We start from the raw sequence: 16,377 nt of genomic DNA on the forward strand, positions 1-16,377 counted from the left end.
TAATAATAATAATAATAATAATAATAATAATAAAGAATTCAGATTCCCTCTGGTAATGTGTTTCTTAGACTACGCTAAAGCTTTTGACTGTGTTGAGCATGTGAAACTGTGGGAAGTAATGAAAAGAATGGGTTTTCGTCAACACACTATCAGGTTGATAGCCAACTTGCATAAGGAGCAAGAAGCCATGGTAAGAACAGGTAGGTGTTGGATTGACTGACTGACTTCAAGTTGGAAAAGGAGTTAGGCAAGGATTTCACTTTCTCCTCACTTGTTTAGTATATATGAAGAGGACATCATGTGTGAAGCACTGGATGAGCTCGGTACAGGAATTAGGATAGGTAGTAGATTGATCAGTTATCTGAGGTATGCTGATGATACAATATTCCTTTGCAATGACATGGAAGAACTAGGACTAATTCTTGACAAAGTTAACAAGATCAGTAAGAACAAAGACCATCAGCTCAATCGTAGCAAGACAAAAAGTATGGTTTTCAAAGGAAATACAGACAGGGAAGCTCCTGAGAAACAAGTGTATATTAATGGAGAAAGAATTGAGGAAGTCAGCAAGTTTGAGTACCTGGGATCCATTATTAATGTGAAGAATTGCTGTTCAGAAGTTGTCAGAAAAAGGTCAGAAATGGCTAAAACAACAGTCAGAGACCTGTCTAAAATCTGGAAGGATGGATCTATCTCCATGGGAACAAGGTTGAGGATTTTGGATGCAGTTGTTTTTCCTACAGTGACTTATGGATTTGAGACTTGGTACCTAAAGAAGTCAGATAAGAAACGGATATCTGCTTTTGAGATGTGGTGTTACAGAAAGCTGTTGAGGATATCATATAACGAAAGGCGTACAAAGTTCCTGGGAAAAGAGGCAGGGGTAGACCATCAATGAGATGGATGGATGGCATGTGTGGAGTGACTGATCTTCAGAGAGTTGAGGCCGCCAGAAAAGCAAATAACAGGACTACGTGGCAAGGCCTGGTGTGGAACATCACCGAGCATCGGTAGTAGTAGTAGTAGTTTATTTAAGATTCTTCTAGTTCTTTCTGAGATCAACCTGAATGCAATGTTTCTGGTATGATAGGAGGTCATTTATGCAGGAGTTGAAGGAGAAGAATCTTGACAGTGGATCAGCTTTACCTTTAGTTGTTGTTGTTATGATGCAATGCTATCAATATGACAAAAAAAAGTGGAAGCACAGATCAAGAGAAGTTATGTTTGATCGCCTTTCAGCCAACCAGAAAAACAAATAACTCTCTCTTAAAAAAATGAAAAATGCTACTGTGTCAAATCATGCAATTTCACTGCAAAACAATTCTGTGCTCATCTAAAGTGAGCAGAGAATACATCACACATGAATATCTTAATGTATTTCTTTCTGCAACTTTGCCTACTCCTGGATGAGAGCCTTGGTTGAAAAGCACTGGATAATTCTAGGCTTAATGAGACTTAATGAGAGCAGGATATTTAAAATATGGCATATTTGGATATAACATTTTCAAGTTTTATATTATTATTTTTTCCATAATTCTGGTCACAGCAGCTTCAGCTGGAAAAGGCCTAGGAATCTTTATATGGGAAGTTTTAAATTGAAGGTGAGTTAGCCGATCTCATATGGAGATGGCAGGGTTTTTCCTCCCAAAAACTCGGGTTTTTCATCCAGCATACAGACCACACACAATTTACAGACAAAAAAATACTAGTAGTGATGGTGGTGGGCAGTAGATGGCGGTAGTGGCAGATGATGGTAGTGGTGGTTCCGTGTAATTGGTGGATTGGGTTGAAACAGAGAGTTATTGAGTGGCTATCCTCCCTCAACAAGTCTTTGGACTCCTTGGAGGTGTCATGAAATAATAATAATAAAAAAATAATAATAAAGGAAATCAATATCTCTTGATACTGGTAATAAACTTTGTTTAAATAAACAAACATTCTTGTTTGTTTATTTAAACAAAGTACCCACAAGTTTTTGTACCCACTGTCTTTATTTCTAATAATTTCTTATTAATTTCTCATAATATTTTCTTAATTCTAATTTTAGATGGATCTATTGCATATACAATCTGGTTTGGATGCTTACATGTTGATTAATACTCATATTAATGTCTAATGAAGGAAACACATGTCTAAAATATAATACTTAACTGAATTTATTTAACTAATTCAATTATAAGCCAATATTTCATTTTGGTCACTAAGGTGCCTTCCTATGCATAAAGAAAAACTAAGCACAGACACACACCAGTCATATGGCATGTTAGGTTTCATCTCGCTGTCGTACAGTAAATTTCATGGTATAGTGAATCACTTTTTTTTTTTAAAACATTTATAATAGTTTAATAATGATAAAGATGCCAACAAATTATATACTTGGTTTTAATCCTTTACCCAAAGAAGTAAAATAATGTTTCGAGCACAAAACATTCTTTTGTTCCTTGGGTAAAAGAGTTAAAACCAAGTATACTGGCATCTTTAATGTATACTAGAATCGAGGTAAAAAATTTCACCATCTTTCTCTTATCCAGAGATTTTTTTTTTGTTTAATTAATAAGGTCTAGCAACTTTTGACTAATTGTATATGAGATATATACATGGCATAGCTAGAGCTTTTGCCGCCCCTCTCAATACACACCAAAAATACTACAAAAAGTCGAAACGACATGTAGGAAAATAAATTAAAACACTATGTTTACTTTTTGAACTGAAACTTTAATCCCAATATTCTGAAATTTTATTTTTCTTGCTTTTCTGTTAGCAAAATCGTCGATGACATTGGCGAGTTCTATTTCATAGTAATGTAGGTAATTCTTAATCAATTTTTATTTAGAAAAACTCCTCTCACAACTAGCAATTGTGAGGAAAATTCACAATAGTATTACAATATTTGGAACTGAGTTCTTGAGACTGTATTTTAGAATTAACTGCAAAAATTCTAAAAAAAGGTTCAAAGTGCCGCTGGGGATGGACTGCCCCCTCTGCATTACTTCAACCTCAGTATCTCTCCCACGTCTGGCTCCCATTGATGAGACCTCAATAAAGGTCGAAGTCAGTCTGGGTAGTAGCCCTTCCCATTATGCATAGTATTTTACATGTCCAAAAGGGTGTGTGCTTTGCATTGTAGGATACATAACTAAGGATACATGCAAGTAATGTGAAGTTATTAGCCTCTATATATACAAGTAACTCAGACATGAATATATTTCACACACAAAACATTGTTTCACTTCCTTGGGTACAGGATTAAAACTAAGTATATAATTTCTTGGCATCTTTAATGTATAGTAGAAGCAAGGTAAAAAAAAACTTTCAGCAGTTTAATAATATGTTTAAGCAGGCATTTGAGTGCTAAATGGCATATATAAAGAATTTATTCACATCAGATATGCAAACAAAAATGTTTAGAAACATTTTCACAAGCAAAAAGTTATTCTCAACAGTTTGACTTAAGGAAACATGTCCACCAATTTCGACATCAATCTACACCCTTAAAAGTTTTTCCATTTGTGACAATAAGATTTACAGATAAATTTCCATTTACAGATAAATGTAGTATTAACTAGTGACTTTATCATTTCAATAAGAAGTTTCTATTTGTTTTAAATGATGTAACAATAGCAGTGCAAGGTAAGTTTAATCTAATTTTAATCTTGGCATGCAATAGGTTTAGGCATCTTTGAATTTTAACTGAATAATTTAAAACAATAAAATAAAATATTAATTTAGAGAAAGATGTTGAAAGTTTATTTTTCACTTGGTTAGAGTATAATAAATTTAGTTTAATCCTTAATTTAGTTTAATCCTTTATCCAAGTGTGAGCAAACAAAGTTTGTGCCTGAAAGTATCTTCAGGACTGGGGTAAGGTGGTACAACACCAGGACACTCCTTGCAAAGGTGGAGTAAGCTACCAACACTCTTATCTCAGTATCTCCCATAATGCAAAATACATCTCCTTGCGGATATGTCTAATGTTATGCATTAAGGGAAGGGCCACTACCCAGACTAGTTTCGACCTTTATTGAGGTCTCTTCAGTGGGAGCCAGGCCCAAGTGGAGATACCCGGCAGAAGCATTAGCAAGGTCATCTCTACCTATAGGAGTTGCCAAATGGTGTGCCAACCACCTTACGCCAGTCCTGAAGATACTTTCAGGCACAAACTTTGTTGCTCACATTTGGATAAAGGATTAAACTAAATTTATTATATTCTAACCAAGTGAAAAATAAACTTTCAACCTCTTTCTCTAAATCCAGTGTAATTTATTAAAAAAGGGGGGACACCATTTGGCAACTCCTATAGGTAGAGGTGACCTGCTAATGCTTCTGCCTAGTATCTCCACTTGGGCCTGGCTCCCACTGAAGAGACCTCAATAAAGGTCAAAACTAGTCTGGGTTGTGGCCCTTCCCTTAATGCATAACATTAAACATATCCGCAAGGAGACGTGTTTTGCATTATGGGAGATGCTGAGATAAGAGTGTTGGTAGCTTGCTCCACCTTTGCAAGGAGTGCCATGGTGTTGTACCACCTTACCCCAGTCCTGAAGATACTTTCAGGTGCAAACTTTGTTTGCTCACACTTGGATAAAGGATTAAACTAAATTTAAAATATTAATTATAAATTGTTTATATAACAGTTTATAATTCACAGCAAAACACAAAACCCAAAGAGAGAGCGAGAGAAATGTAGGGAATAACAATGTTGTAAATAAACTGTATTCACGAATGCTGTACGCACTTGATTCATGCCAGCATTATGTTGCTACTATTATATAAATGGGCATTGGTCAAAACTGAAAAGCATTGTATGAGTGGATCATCATAAAGCAAAATATTGTAAGGAAGGGTATTGCTGTATATGCACACGTAAGCACACTAGCAGGAAGGTAAACAGACTGATTTCAAAAGGCTTGTTCCTAGAGTCCTAAGCGGTGCCCTCTATGAGTGAAATAGTGGAATCTTGCTGAAGGTTTCACAATGATGTTCTTCCAGGTTTTTGGCAATATGATTCAGCCGAATTTGTTTAGGTTTGGAAAATGTTGTAGGGCGTAAATGGATTCCAAGAACAGTCTCTCTCTCTCTCTCTCTCTCTCTCTCTCTCTCTCTGTCTATCTATCTATGTATCTCTGATTTGTATCTGTTTCTGTATAACAGGGGAGGTTTTCTTTCCTCCAATGGATTCAGTGATTTGTATCCATGGTATAGTCTGCCAACTGGAGCTGTAGTGCAGATGCTAGATATATTTCTTACATTCTTCTAAGCAGATATTAGTTGTTCTTCCAATTTGAAGTACTTGAAGTTTATAGGTGCAAGGGATACTGCAGACACTATGATGATCAAGATATTGAAGTGGATCTTTAGGTGAGTCGATATGGGTAGCTAATTTTTGGTATGGACTAAAGGAGATCTATACATTATATCTTTCAAGAATGCATGCACTTTCTTCTGAGGTGCCCCAGATGTCAAATTGATTTTTTGTTTTCCATTTTAGGGGATTAGGTTTTTGAGAACTAGTGGAGAGTTCTGTTAATTTGTAAAAGGGGAAGCCATTTGCTAAAAATATATCACTAATGTGACTAAATTTGGTGCAGGCTAGTGGGATCTGAGCCAAGAATGGTCCCCCAACCATTCCAGATGCCCACTATATCCTTTTGCCAGAAAGAGATGTAAAATACTGTCCAAATTAGACACAAAAAAGTCTCCTGGTCCTGATGGCATTCCTCCAATTATCCTGAAGGCTTGTGCACCAGACCTGACTCCTGTCCTATGTCACCTATATATACTATTAAATTCTGAATGAAGGGAATTATAATATAATAGTGTTTCATTCAGGATTTAATATAGTCTGCCATTCCCTGAGCCAAATTTGCTCATCAGACAAATAGTAAATTATTCACTTACTGAGGTATATTCCATAATTATAAAATAATTGTATGTTCTAATAGTTGTCATTTATTTATCCTGTACTAATTCTTTGTAGAGTATATATATATCCTATGTGAACTGTGCACGGAAACTCGGAACTTAGTTCGTTTATGTAAATAAACGGACTAAGTTCATAGGCCATAGAAATTAAGTGCTGTATGAAATTACGAAGTTATCCGCCAGCACACATGTTGGCGCTAGTTACTATGCCGAGGTAATGAAGATACACGAGGCGGATTTTGGTGCAAAGAAAGAAGGAGGAGACATGCGCTGTTGAATAAGGGGAGAAACAAGGCACGAAGGAAATACCGGGGTCGAAAAGACAAGGGAGCTCTATGTTTATTCTCTTACTCTTTTGTGGGCTCTTGTTCATATCCTGATTCTAATTCCCTCATCTTGTAATTGTGAAAGACGAGAGGTATGACAGGGATTGCCAAGGATACCTGAAGGAACGACAATTTTAGAGCGAAGCAAGCATCAATTCCCGAGCCAACAAGAGCGTTAGGGTGAATCTGGATCCTATCGAACTAAAGTGACCTAAGAGAGAAAGCTATCGAGAATCAAGGAAGTGTTTTCCAGAACATGTGATAATAGGCAAAGTATATCAACCGTCCCGGTAAGGAAATCCTTTCTATGTCTTTTGTGAATGTAATTACAATAAAGGAGAAGTGTATTACCTTAATGACAGTTCAAGTTTGAACGTGTGATATCTTGAAGCTTGTTCCAAGAGAACACGATATAAGTTAGAAACTGACTTACTAAGATTTACTGTGATAGATTGACAGGACTTTAAAATTCCTTGGAGTGTATTTAGCGATATGTGCTTTGTATATCATGAACGGTAAGCAGAGTTGACAACTGAAGTATATTGAATAGATAACCTTTGTCTAAAAGTGTGCTTAGAAGCTTATAACTCTAAGAAGGGTAGAAATCTATATATTAAGAATTTAACTGCGCTGAGTATACTCTACTGTGAAGTTACTATTGTCTTTATAAGAACTTCTTTATTTCACGATCATTTTAGTTATACTTAGATCTTCTTTGATTAATGTAAATTCATGTATTAGTGTATTAAATGTTTTTATTTAAATTGAATCTTGTGCTTGCCCGAGTTCATTTCATTGCACTGCACATTTTAACAGTTCGGATCTAAGCGGGAACTCTATTTAATGTGAAAGTAAGGAAGATTAGAGAACCACGACTGCTATATAACTTAAAGATAATTTGATTAAGAAAAGTTCTGTCTTATTTAGATTACTGTAGCATGGTACTTGTTGATGATTGATTCCTTAACAATATTCTTACAACCATGGACACAGAGTGGCACAGTTAAATATAAATTTTCTTTGTGTTCGAAAATGGAATTGATCAATAGAAAGGATTAGGGAATTACCGACCTCATCGATAACCTCCCTTATTTTAACTTTTGTACAGTATTACCCATATAGAGATTAGGCCTAGACTGTCTCATGACTGAATACCAAAATTATTATTATTATTATTATTAAACAAGACCTCATGGAGTCAAAGACTCATCTAGGAGGTTGTCCTTTCATCTCACACACATCTCATCATACCGCGTCTTAAACACATTCAAACTCCTTGCCGACACCACACTCTCAAGCAAGGCATTCCAATCACTCACAACTCTGCATGAAAAAAACCTGCCTCTCACTCCCCTACTCACACCCTCTTTATACAGTTTCCAGGGATGACCTCTGGTTCTCCCCTGATCTCCCACTATTCTCTGTAGAACTTCTCCACCATTGATCCTATAACAACCCCCTTACCAACTTGTAGGTCTCTATCATATCTTCCCTCTTCCTTCTCTCCACTAGACTCTGCAAATTACATCTTTTCAATCTTTCCTCATACTCGACATTCCAGAGGTCAGAAACTACCTTAGTCAATCGCCTTTGGACCCCATCCAACATCTGTTCATTCTTCTGAAAACCAGGTGACCAAATCTGGGCACAATAGTCCATGTGTCGCCTAATCAAAGCCTTATACAATGGAACAAGAATCTCCCTACTTCTACACGTCAGTGTCCTCCGCATCATTCCCACAAGTCTTTGTGTTGTCTTCACAATTTTGGCAATGTGTCCCCTAAATTTTAGATCCTTATCCACTATTACCCTCAGATCTCTTATTTCCTCTACTTCCAACAATATATTCTCACCAAGCATAAATTCTGCATCCCATCTTTGTTTTCCAAATTTTAAAACCTTACATTTTGCAACATTGAACTCAAATCCCCATTTGCTTGCCTAATCACTCAATTTATTCAAGTCTTCTTGCAAGGCCACAACATCTTCACTACTCTTTATGGTTCATCCCAACTTTGCATCATCTGCAACAACTGAATATCTCCATCCAAATCTTCGCCAATATCATTAATATACAAGTTAAATAGTAATGGCCCTAAAACAGATCCCTGAGGCACTCCACTAGTGACTTTCCTTTTCCTGGATATTGCACCCCCATACACAACTTGTTGATACCTATCAGATAGCCAGTCTCCAATCCAATGCACTAATCTAATATCCAACACCATCTGCTCTAGTTTGACTGTCAACTTATCATGAGGTACTCTATCAAAAGCTTTTGCGAAATCCAAGTATATTACTGTGTATCCTTCTCCATTAAATAAATTAAATTGGAAAACTGCACAAGGCGAAAAAGAAAACACAACGAAGAAGAAAGTCGTCACAACATACTCTCTTATTCCACTGGTATCGATACCACAGCCTGGAAATTGGCCTATATTCAACCCATTCACAAGAAGGGCGACAAGTTACTGCTGTCCAACTACCACCCCCATCTCGCTCACATCAGTCCTGTCTAAAGTAATGGAAAAAATCATCAATTGCCAACTCCTTCACTACCTTGAAGCTACCCATCTAATAAACGACCACCAGTATGGATTCCGTCACTGCCAATCAACAGGAAATCTGCTTACATATGTCATCCATCTCTGGACAAATGCTATGGAGAAGTTTGGAAAATCACAAGGATGCACTTGATACCTCCAAGGCATTTGACCCAGAACAAGTAAGCCCTTGTTCAGGGTCTGGTACAAGGGCTACTAAGCAAGCTGCCATCATTTGGTCTATCTCAAGACTTCTGTAGTTGGATTGCCAGCTTGCTGTCTGGACCTACACTATGTGTGGTAGTGGATAATTCCCTATCCTCTCACCATTCAACTAATGCCAGGGTTCCACAAGGCTCTGTCCTCTCACCAACTCTCTTCCTACTATATATCAATGACCTACTTCAGCTTACCTCCAACCCAATACACAGTCTTGCAGATGACAGCACATTGCACTCCTCTCTTTTTTTTGATAAACCTTACTCCACACAATTCACCTCAACCTACAGAACAGCAACCACCATTGCCCTCAATTCAGACCCCCAAGCCATCCTCCAATGGATTCAGATAACCTAGTCAATTTCAATGCTAAGCAAACCCAGTACTGTCTTATTTCTCATAAAAAAAGAACCATTTTCTCCCAGTATTATTTTTGGCAACACTCAAATTTCCAAACAATCTGAAATTTCCCTTCTTGGAATTACCCTGACATCAAGTCTCTCCTGGCATAAACACATAACAACCATTGCATCCTCAACTTCTAAAAAACTAGGATTTCTCTTTTGCTCAAGACGTTACTTCACCCCTGAACAGCTGTTACCCTTATACAAATCACAAATCTGCCCAACCATCGAATACTGCTCTCACATATGGTGTGGGGCCTCCCTCAAAATGTTCATTCAATACAGAGAAGAGCAATCAGACTTATTAATGACCCATCTCTTACCAACTCAGCCCCCCTACTTTCGCACAGACAGTCGGTCTCTGCACTATGTGTTTTCTACAAATATATCCATGGAAGATGTTCATCTGAAATAACATCAATAATTCCCCCACTTAGCAGTAAGCTCGTTGAAACACATGCAGCTGTTGCTCAACACCCCCTACACAGTGCACATTGAAATCCACAGAACAAGTTTCTTCTCCTCCTCCTTCATCCCTGCACCTGCTGTACTATGGAACAGTCTTTCCCTTGATGTGTTCCCTAAGGAATACAATATACATTCATTCAAATCAAATGTAAACAAGAACCTTCTTCCCCCCAATACACAGTACTAATGCACTATAGGTTGATCTACCAACCTCTAGTGTATGGACTCAACATAAAAAAAAATAAAAAAAATCAGCAAAGGCTGTCTGTTTCAGTATTTGTAAAAGTACTGTCTGATTTTCAACAGCGGTAAGTAAAAAATATGCAAGACTTTTTCTTGTATATGTTCAGTATATTTTTTGTATATTTCTTGTACATTCTTTCATTTAATTAAATCTATTTTAACATTTACATTTAACAATTTTTTGTACATTTTTATTAAGAGGGCAGCAAAAAGTTTTTTGCTGCCCCCTTGACAAAGCTGATATGTCAGTGGCAGTACTGGTCCCCTCCCCCCAACTATCATGATATAAAATGGGCAAAGGAGACAGCGCACAGCAACAAGGGAACTAAATTTTTGAATTTCTTCAGGCACAACTATGTTAGGCAGCATGTGGTGGAGGGAACACGAGGATAGAGTGCTCTGGATTGGGTCATAGCATCAGAGAATCTGACTGTGACTGACATTGGCATACTTGCCAGACCCCATTGGTGTGACTATGTAGTCCTGACTTGTGTGGAATTATAAGGCAGTCAGTTATCACAGACTTAGAAACTAGTTGCAGCAGTTCAATGGATGAAAGAATTTGAAGGAAGAGGGGTCATTAGTGCACAAGAAATACTTAAAAAAAACTTGTTAGCAAGTTAGCATACCTTGAGTTAAGATGATAAAGCAATTTGGAGTCAAATGGATGACAAGAGAAAGAAAAGGGGAACTGCAGCAGGAAAAGAGATTTATGTAAGATATATAAAGATAGAGATGTAATTGCATGAGAAATATAGGGCTCAGGCTAGGAAAGTACTGATGTTGTAAGAAGAGTAAAAGTAGAATATGAGAGGAGACTGCTACTGCAATCCAAGCAGAATTTCAAGAAGTTTTTTTGCTATGTGGCAAGCAGGAGGAAAAATGATAGTGGATGGGTATGGAAACAGGTGGCCAAAGCAGATGACATAGTTGAGCTATTCAATGATCATTTTATTATAGTGTTTCATGCTGATACAACAGGCTATATTCCCATAAGGATAATGAGTGATGAAGTATTAGAAATGAAGGAAGCGGATGTATTCAGAATACTGAATATGCTAAAAGTTAATAAGGCAGAGGGCCTAGATGGAATTTCACCACGTGTTTTATGAGAATGTTCATGGAACTAACTGTGCCATTCCCTTGGCTGTTAAATGACAGCATTACAATGGTACAGGTTCCTGAAGAGCAGAAGGAGGGAAAGACAGTACCATTGCATAAGGGTAGCAGTAGAATGGAGGTATCAAACTATAGGCTTATTTGTATTTTGTCTGTAGTTGTTAAGTTTTGGAGAAATTAATAATAGCTCATATACAGAATTGGTAAATGAAGGCATTATCATTTATGCAGGCCAGCATGGATTTGTTAAAGGGTGCTCTCATTTTAGTGACCTGTTAACTGTTTACAATAGAGTAACAAGAGCAATAGATGAGGTTAAAAGCATACATTGTGATTTTTTTTGGATTTTTCCAGGCATTTGACAGGTTGCCACGTAACAAGTTGATTTTTAAGTTGCAACATATGGTTGTGGATATCAGATTAATAGATTGGATTGGCATTTGCCTCTCTCTCTCTCTCTCTCTCTCTCTCTCTGATGGATATTAGAGAATTGTATATGGGGAATCAGTATAAGGGAGTAGTTCTCGTGGAAAGGCTTAGACGTTGGTTATGCATTTTCACTATATAATTTAAGGAAATTACAACGTACTGGGATATACATTAGAATAAATTTTAATATATTTCAATATTTTGGCAACGTCACGTTGCCATTTTCAAGAACTTAAGTACAAGACACGCAGGCACAACAAAATAGTAAGTGAGGAAGAAGTAGGAAGCTATTATTTCTCCTAAAGTCCTGATTGTGCCCTCTAGCGAGCAATGTTGGTATTCTTGGGCGACTGGGCTGAAGGTCTTCTGATGTAGGTTTCCCAAATTTGAGGAAGTCTCATGCAGCCAAATTCGTTGAGGTTTGGATCATTTCTTAGGGCTGAAGCTGATTCCACGAAAAGCCTTTCATATCTGTATTTGCTACAGTGTATTATCCTGGCTTTCTTCCACCGTATTCTATGGCAGGTATCCACCGCATGGTCAGCAAGACCAGAGTGGCTGTATTGGTGAAAAAGGATGTAGTCCTTGTGTTCTGAAATTCTGATATTTGCTGTCCTGCCTGTTTGGCCAAAGTAGGACAGCTTACAGCTGCAAAGGACCTGGTATACACCAGGTAGGTCTGGGGGGGGGGGGGGGGTTGGTCTTTAGTAGAGTGGATAAGGAATGCCAATTTTTTATATGGTCTGTAACAAGAAGTTAAGTTATGTTTTTTTAAGATTTTTGTGATTTTTTCCGAGGTGCCTCGGATGTAGGGTATGGTGATGGATTTAGAGTAATCCTTGTTGTGAGGGGGATGGGGTTGTGGTTTACTGGTTTCAATATTTTTTGGATTTTTTTTTGGGGGGGGGGGGGGGGTAGCCATTGGCTAAGAAAGTGTTGAGAATGTGGTTTAGTTCTGTGGTTAGGGCATTGTCATTCGAGCAGATAAGTTTAGCCCTGTTGTGTAGTGTCTTCATGACTCCATATTGTTGTGAGGGGGGGGGGATTGTTGGTGAATATATCTGCCTGTATGGGTGGGTTTTCTATATACTGAGAAAACCAAGGTTCCATCAGGCTGGCGGGTGACTAGTGTGTCTAAGAAAGGAATGCAGTTGTTTTTTTTTCTCTTCTAGGGTGAATTTGATTCTGGGGTGTTGGTTGTTTAAGTGTGTTAAGAAGGAGAGGAGTGCATCAGAGCCATGTGGCCAAATAGCGAATACATCATCTACATAGCGAAGCCAAACGGTTGGTTTTTGTGGGGCAGAGTTTAAGGCTTCCTCTTCAAAAGTCTCCATATAAAAATTGGCCAAGGGTGGGGAGAGTGAAGAACCCATGGCTGTCCCCTCTATTTGTTTGTAGAATTTTCCTTGCCAAACAAAATAGCCCGAGTTCATTGTGAACTGAAATAAGGCTGTGATATCGGGAGGAAATTTAGCTTGGATTAGCTCTAAGGATTCTTTGAGTGGGAGTAAATAAGGAGGAGATATCAAAACTGACCATTATGTCAGTGTGTTTGAGTGTAAGGTTTTCTATGCTGGCTTTGAAGTGGGCTGAGTTTTTTATGTATGAAGGTGTGTTGCCAGTATAGTGTGAGAGAGCTTTGGCCAAATGTTTAGCTAGTTTGTATGTGGGGGAATCAATGCCATCCACTATGGGACGTAATGACACATTTTCCTTGTGAATTTTTGGGAGTCCACAAATACGGGAGGGGGGGGGTATGGAGTTATATGTTTTTAATTTGTTAGTGATTTCCACAGGCCAAGAAGTGACCTTCTTAAGGAGCCTGTGGAGTTTTCTAATTTGTGAGTTGGTGGGATTATACTCGATAGGGAGGTAAGTGGCCCGATTTAACAATAGAGATTTCAGCTTACCTGTATAATCTTTTTGGTTAAGCAATACTGTGGCATTCCCTTTGTCAGCTTTGGTGATTATTATTTTTTGTCTTTACTGGGCATGTTGGTTTTAGGTGGTTTAGCTTTGGTCAGAAAAAAAAAAAATATATATATATATAAGGGAGTAGGAAAGTTACAAGTGGAGTTCCATAAGGTTCAGCCCTGGGATAATTGCCGTTTAGTCTTTATATCAATGATATTTTTGCAGGTGATGTGAAGCTTGGGAGGGGTATTATTAATAGTGCTGATGTTTTGGTTATTCAAGAGGATTTGAATAAGCTGGAAGGGTGGCAAAGGCATGGGGGATGTCAGTTTCATGTAACTAAATATAAGGTTTTAAAATTTGGGATCCACAGATGGGATACTTCATACTCACTTGCTGGGGTTATACTGGAAGAAGTAGAGGAAGCAAGGGATCTCAGGGTGATCATACAATAGAGATCTGAAGTTCTAAGGAGAAATTGCAAAGGTTGTGATGACATCTCAGAGAATCGCCAATGTCAAAGAAGACATTGACTACGAAAGATAAAAGTGTGGTAGTCCAATTGTATAAAGCTTTGATCAAACCACATCTGGATTTCTGTGCTCATACCTGGTCACCAGGATCTGAAGAGGACGAAGTAACCTTTGAGAGGGTGCAAGACAGATAACATAAATGACATCACAACTGTACAATGTTGATTATGAGGACAGACTGAGAGCATGTAGACTGCTGGGGTCTGGTGGATAGAAGACAATGGATGGGAGGGGGATGATATGATTGAGACATTTAAGCTGTTGAAAGATTATTATTGTGTTAACCATGAGAAGATTTTTTCATGTGATAAAATGAGGAGAAGGAGCAAGGACTAGGGAGTCATTCCTGGAAGTAACCAAAGGGAGTGGTGAGTAAAAGGGTAAGAGGTAAGTTTTTTGTATGGAGAGTGGTAGGAATATGGAATGCAATGGGTGAACGTGCAGACAGTGGATAAGTTTAAGGAGTGGCATGATAGACTTTGTGTTGACCTCCCACAGCAAGACTTGCGACTCCATGTAGGTTATGAAAAAATAATAATAAAATAACAATAATAATACATTTAGATAATTATTATTTTTAGATATGTGTTTTCTCCATTAAATATCAACATCAGTATCAAATATAGAGTTCACTATTTTGAATAACATATGTGATTGTTGATACAGTTCAGTAAAGTTCAGATGTTCTGGAGCACCAGATATGCACTTTCCAAATGTCATGAAAAATGAGATCACAAGACACATCCTGAAGCAATGAGAAACAGGAAATTATTTTTGTGATACAATATTAAAAACATGACTATCCATTTCATAGTTTTCGAAAGAAACCTGGACATTGAGCCTTTGCATATTTCTTCATTTGTGAGTGAAATTTGAAAGTTCATCATCTGGGATTCCATAACTTCTTCCAGCCTGATCTCTTTAAATTATGACATAAGGAAAGTAAATTTTACAGACATGAGGATATCTAAGCACAGGCTATGAAGTTTTTGAACTGTTACACATGAGATTCTTATGTTAACATCAGTACACTAAATATTAAAAATTTTTAAATAAAATTTACAACAAAAAAGTGAATTAATATTATGAAATTGCTTCTTCAAATATTATTTAAATTATTTCATGAAAATCAGGTAAATCATACAAGTTTTAGATGTAAAGGTTTTATAAAGTTAGGAATTTTGAAACAGGGAAGTTAACTAATATCTGATATCAAGCTAGTTATACCAGCCAAATCAAAAGTTCATCTACTGTACTAGAATTAATACATTTTTCTAGGAGAATTATTTAATTTTTTTTTTCTTTTTCAAAAAAAAAAATATATATAAATAATAATCCAAAACCTCCTAAAAGGAGTTTTTGAATTATTAGGTGACTCCTAAAAGCTGGCCCAAGACTGAAATAATGTCACTTCTATGATTAATTTTTTTAATTTGTGGGGTTAAAACCCAAGTTTCAAAGAGGAAACCCTACTTAATTATGTATAATTAACATAATTATCATTATGTATAATTCATCATTAGGTATAATTAAATTCTTATTAAAAATATGCTTCTAGTAGGAATTTATGTATCAACTATAGAAATATGCCATTTGTGTAGTTGAAACATAAATAGAGCAACCTCTCAATTATCCAGTTACACTGGTATGTTAGATTTACTGATCAGTTAAATGAATATACAATTACATAGACTTGTTCCACAAATCAGTCGAGTTGACAAGCTACCCTATTCAAGGAGTGGTAACTGAAGGTTTATTTGTCATTTTGGTTATGTAAAGGTCATATAATTGAGAGACAGCTGCGTAAATACACTATTTTAAATAAAATATGTCATGTTAAGTTTGAAATAATATTAGTTATTCTCATATTCCAATAATCTGCATTTTACCTTGGAATCAACAGAAGGTCGTCGTTCAGGTTCTGTTGGTTTTAATGCACCCCAGTCAGGATCCCCTTTACCTTTACCCCACTTTGCATATTGCCTAGATTTCATAAGATATAACACTATATATACTACTTATCAGTCAATTAAATGCACATAATAATGTTTAAAAATTGGAATAAACTATTAATCTTGATGTACTTCATTAAATTCTTTTGTCTTTCTAGTTCTATAATTCAAATATTTAAAACAAGTCATGAGGACCTTCCTACTTTGCATTATTGTTGAGCCAAATGATACAAGTTTGCGAATAGCTGAAGGGAGGCCATTCACTAGAGATAAAATTCCTATGAGGTTACAATCTGAATTACCAA

At 36.9% G+C, this 16,377-nt stretch overlaps 1 protein-coding gene across 1 annotated transcript in view; it reads right to left on the minus strand.

Moving 5' to 3' along the window:
• The window catches only part of LOC150096673 (twitchin-like), a 2,440,784-nt gene that overhangs the window by 1,997,537 nt on the left and 426,870 nt on the right, over nucleotides 1-16,377 (minus strand). The window contains exon 19 of the mRNA XM_090408679.1: nucleotides 16,010-16,103. Coding sequence (XP_090264805.1) covers nucleotides 16,010-16,103 — 94 coding nt within the window. The remainder of the gene's footprint in view (nucleotides 1-16,009; nucleotides 16,104-16,377) is intronic.

The sequence above is a fragment of the Typopeltis vanoorti genome, chromosome 18 (genome assembly GCF_054136105.1).
Source record: "Typopeltis vanoorti isolate ZY-2024b chromosome 18, IOZ_Tvanoo_1.0, whole genome shotgun sequence".
Taxonomy (NCBI): Eukaryota; Metazoa; Arthropoda; class Arachnida; order Uropygi; family Thelyphonidae; genus Typopeltis; species Typopeltis vanoorti.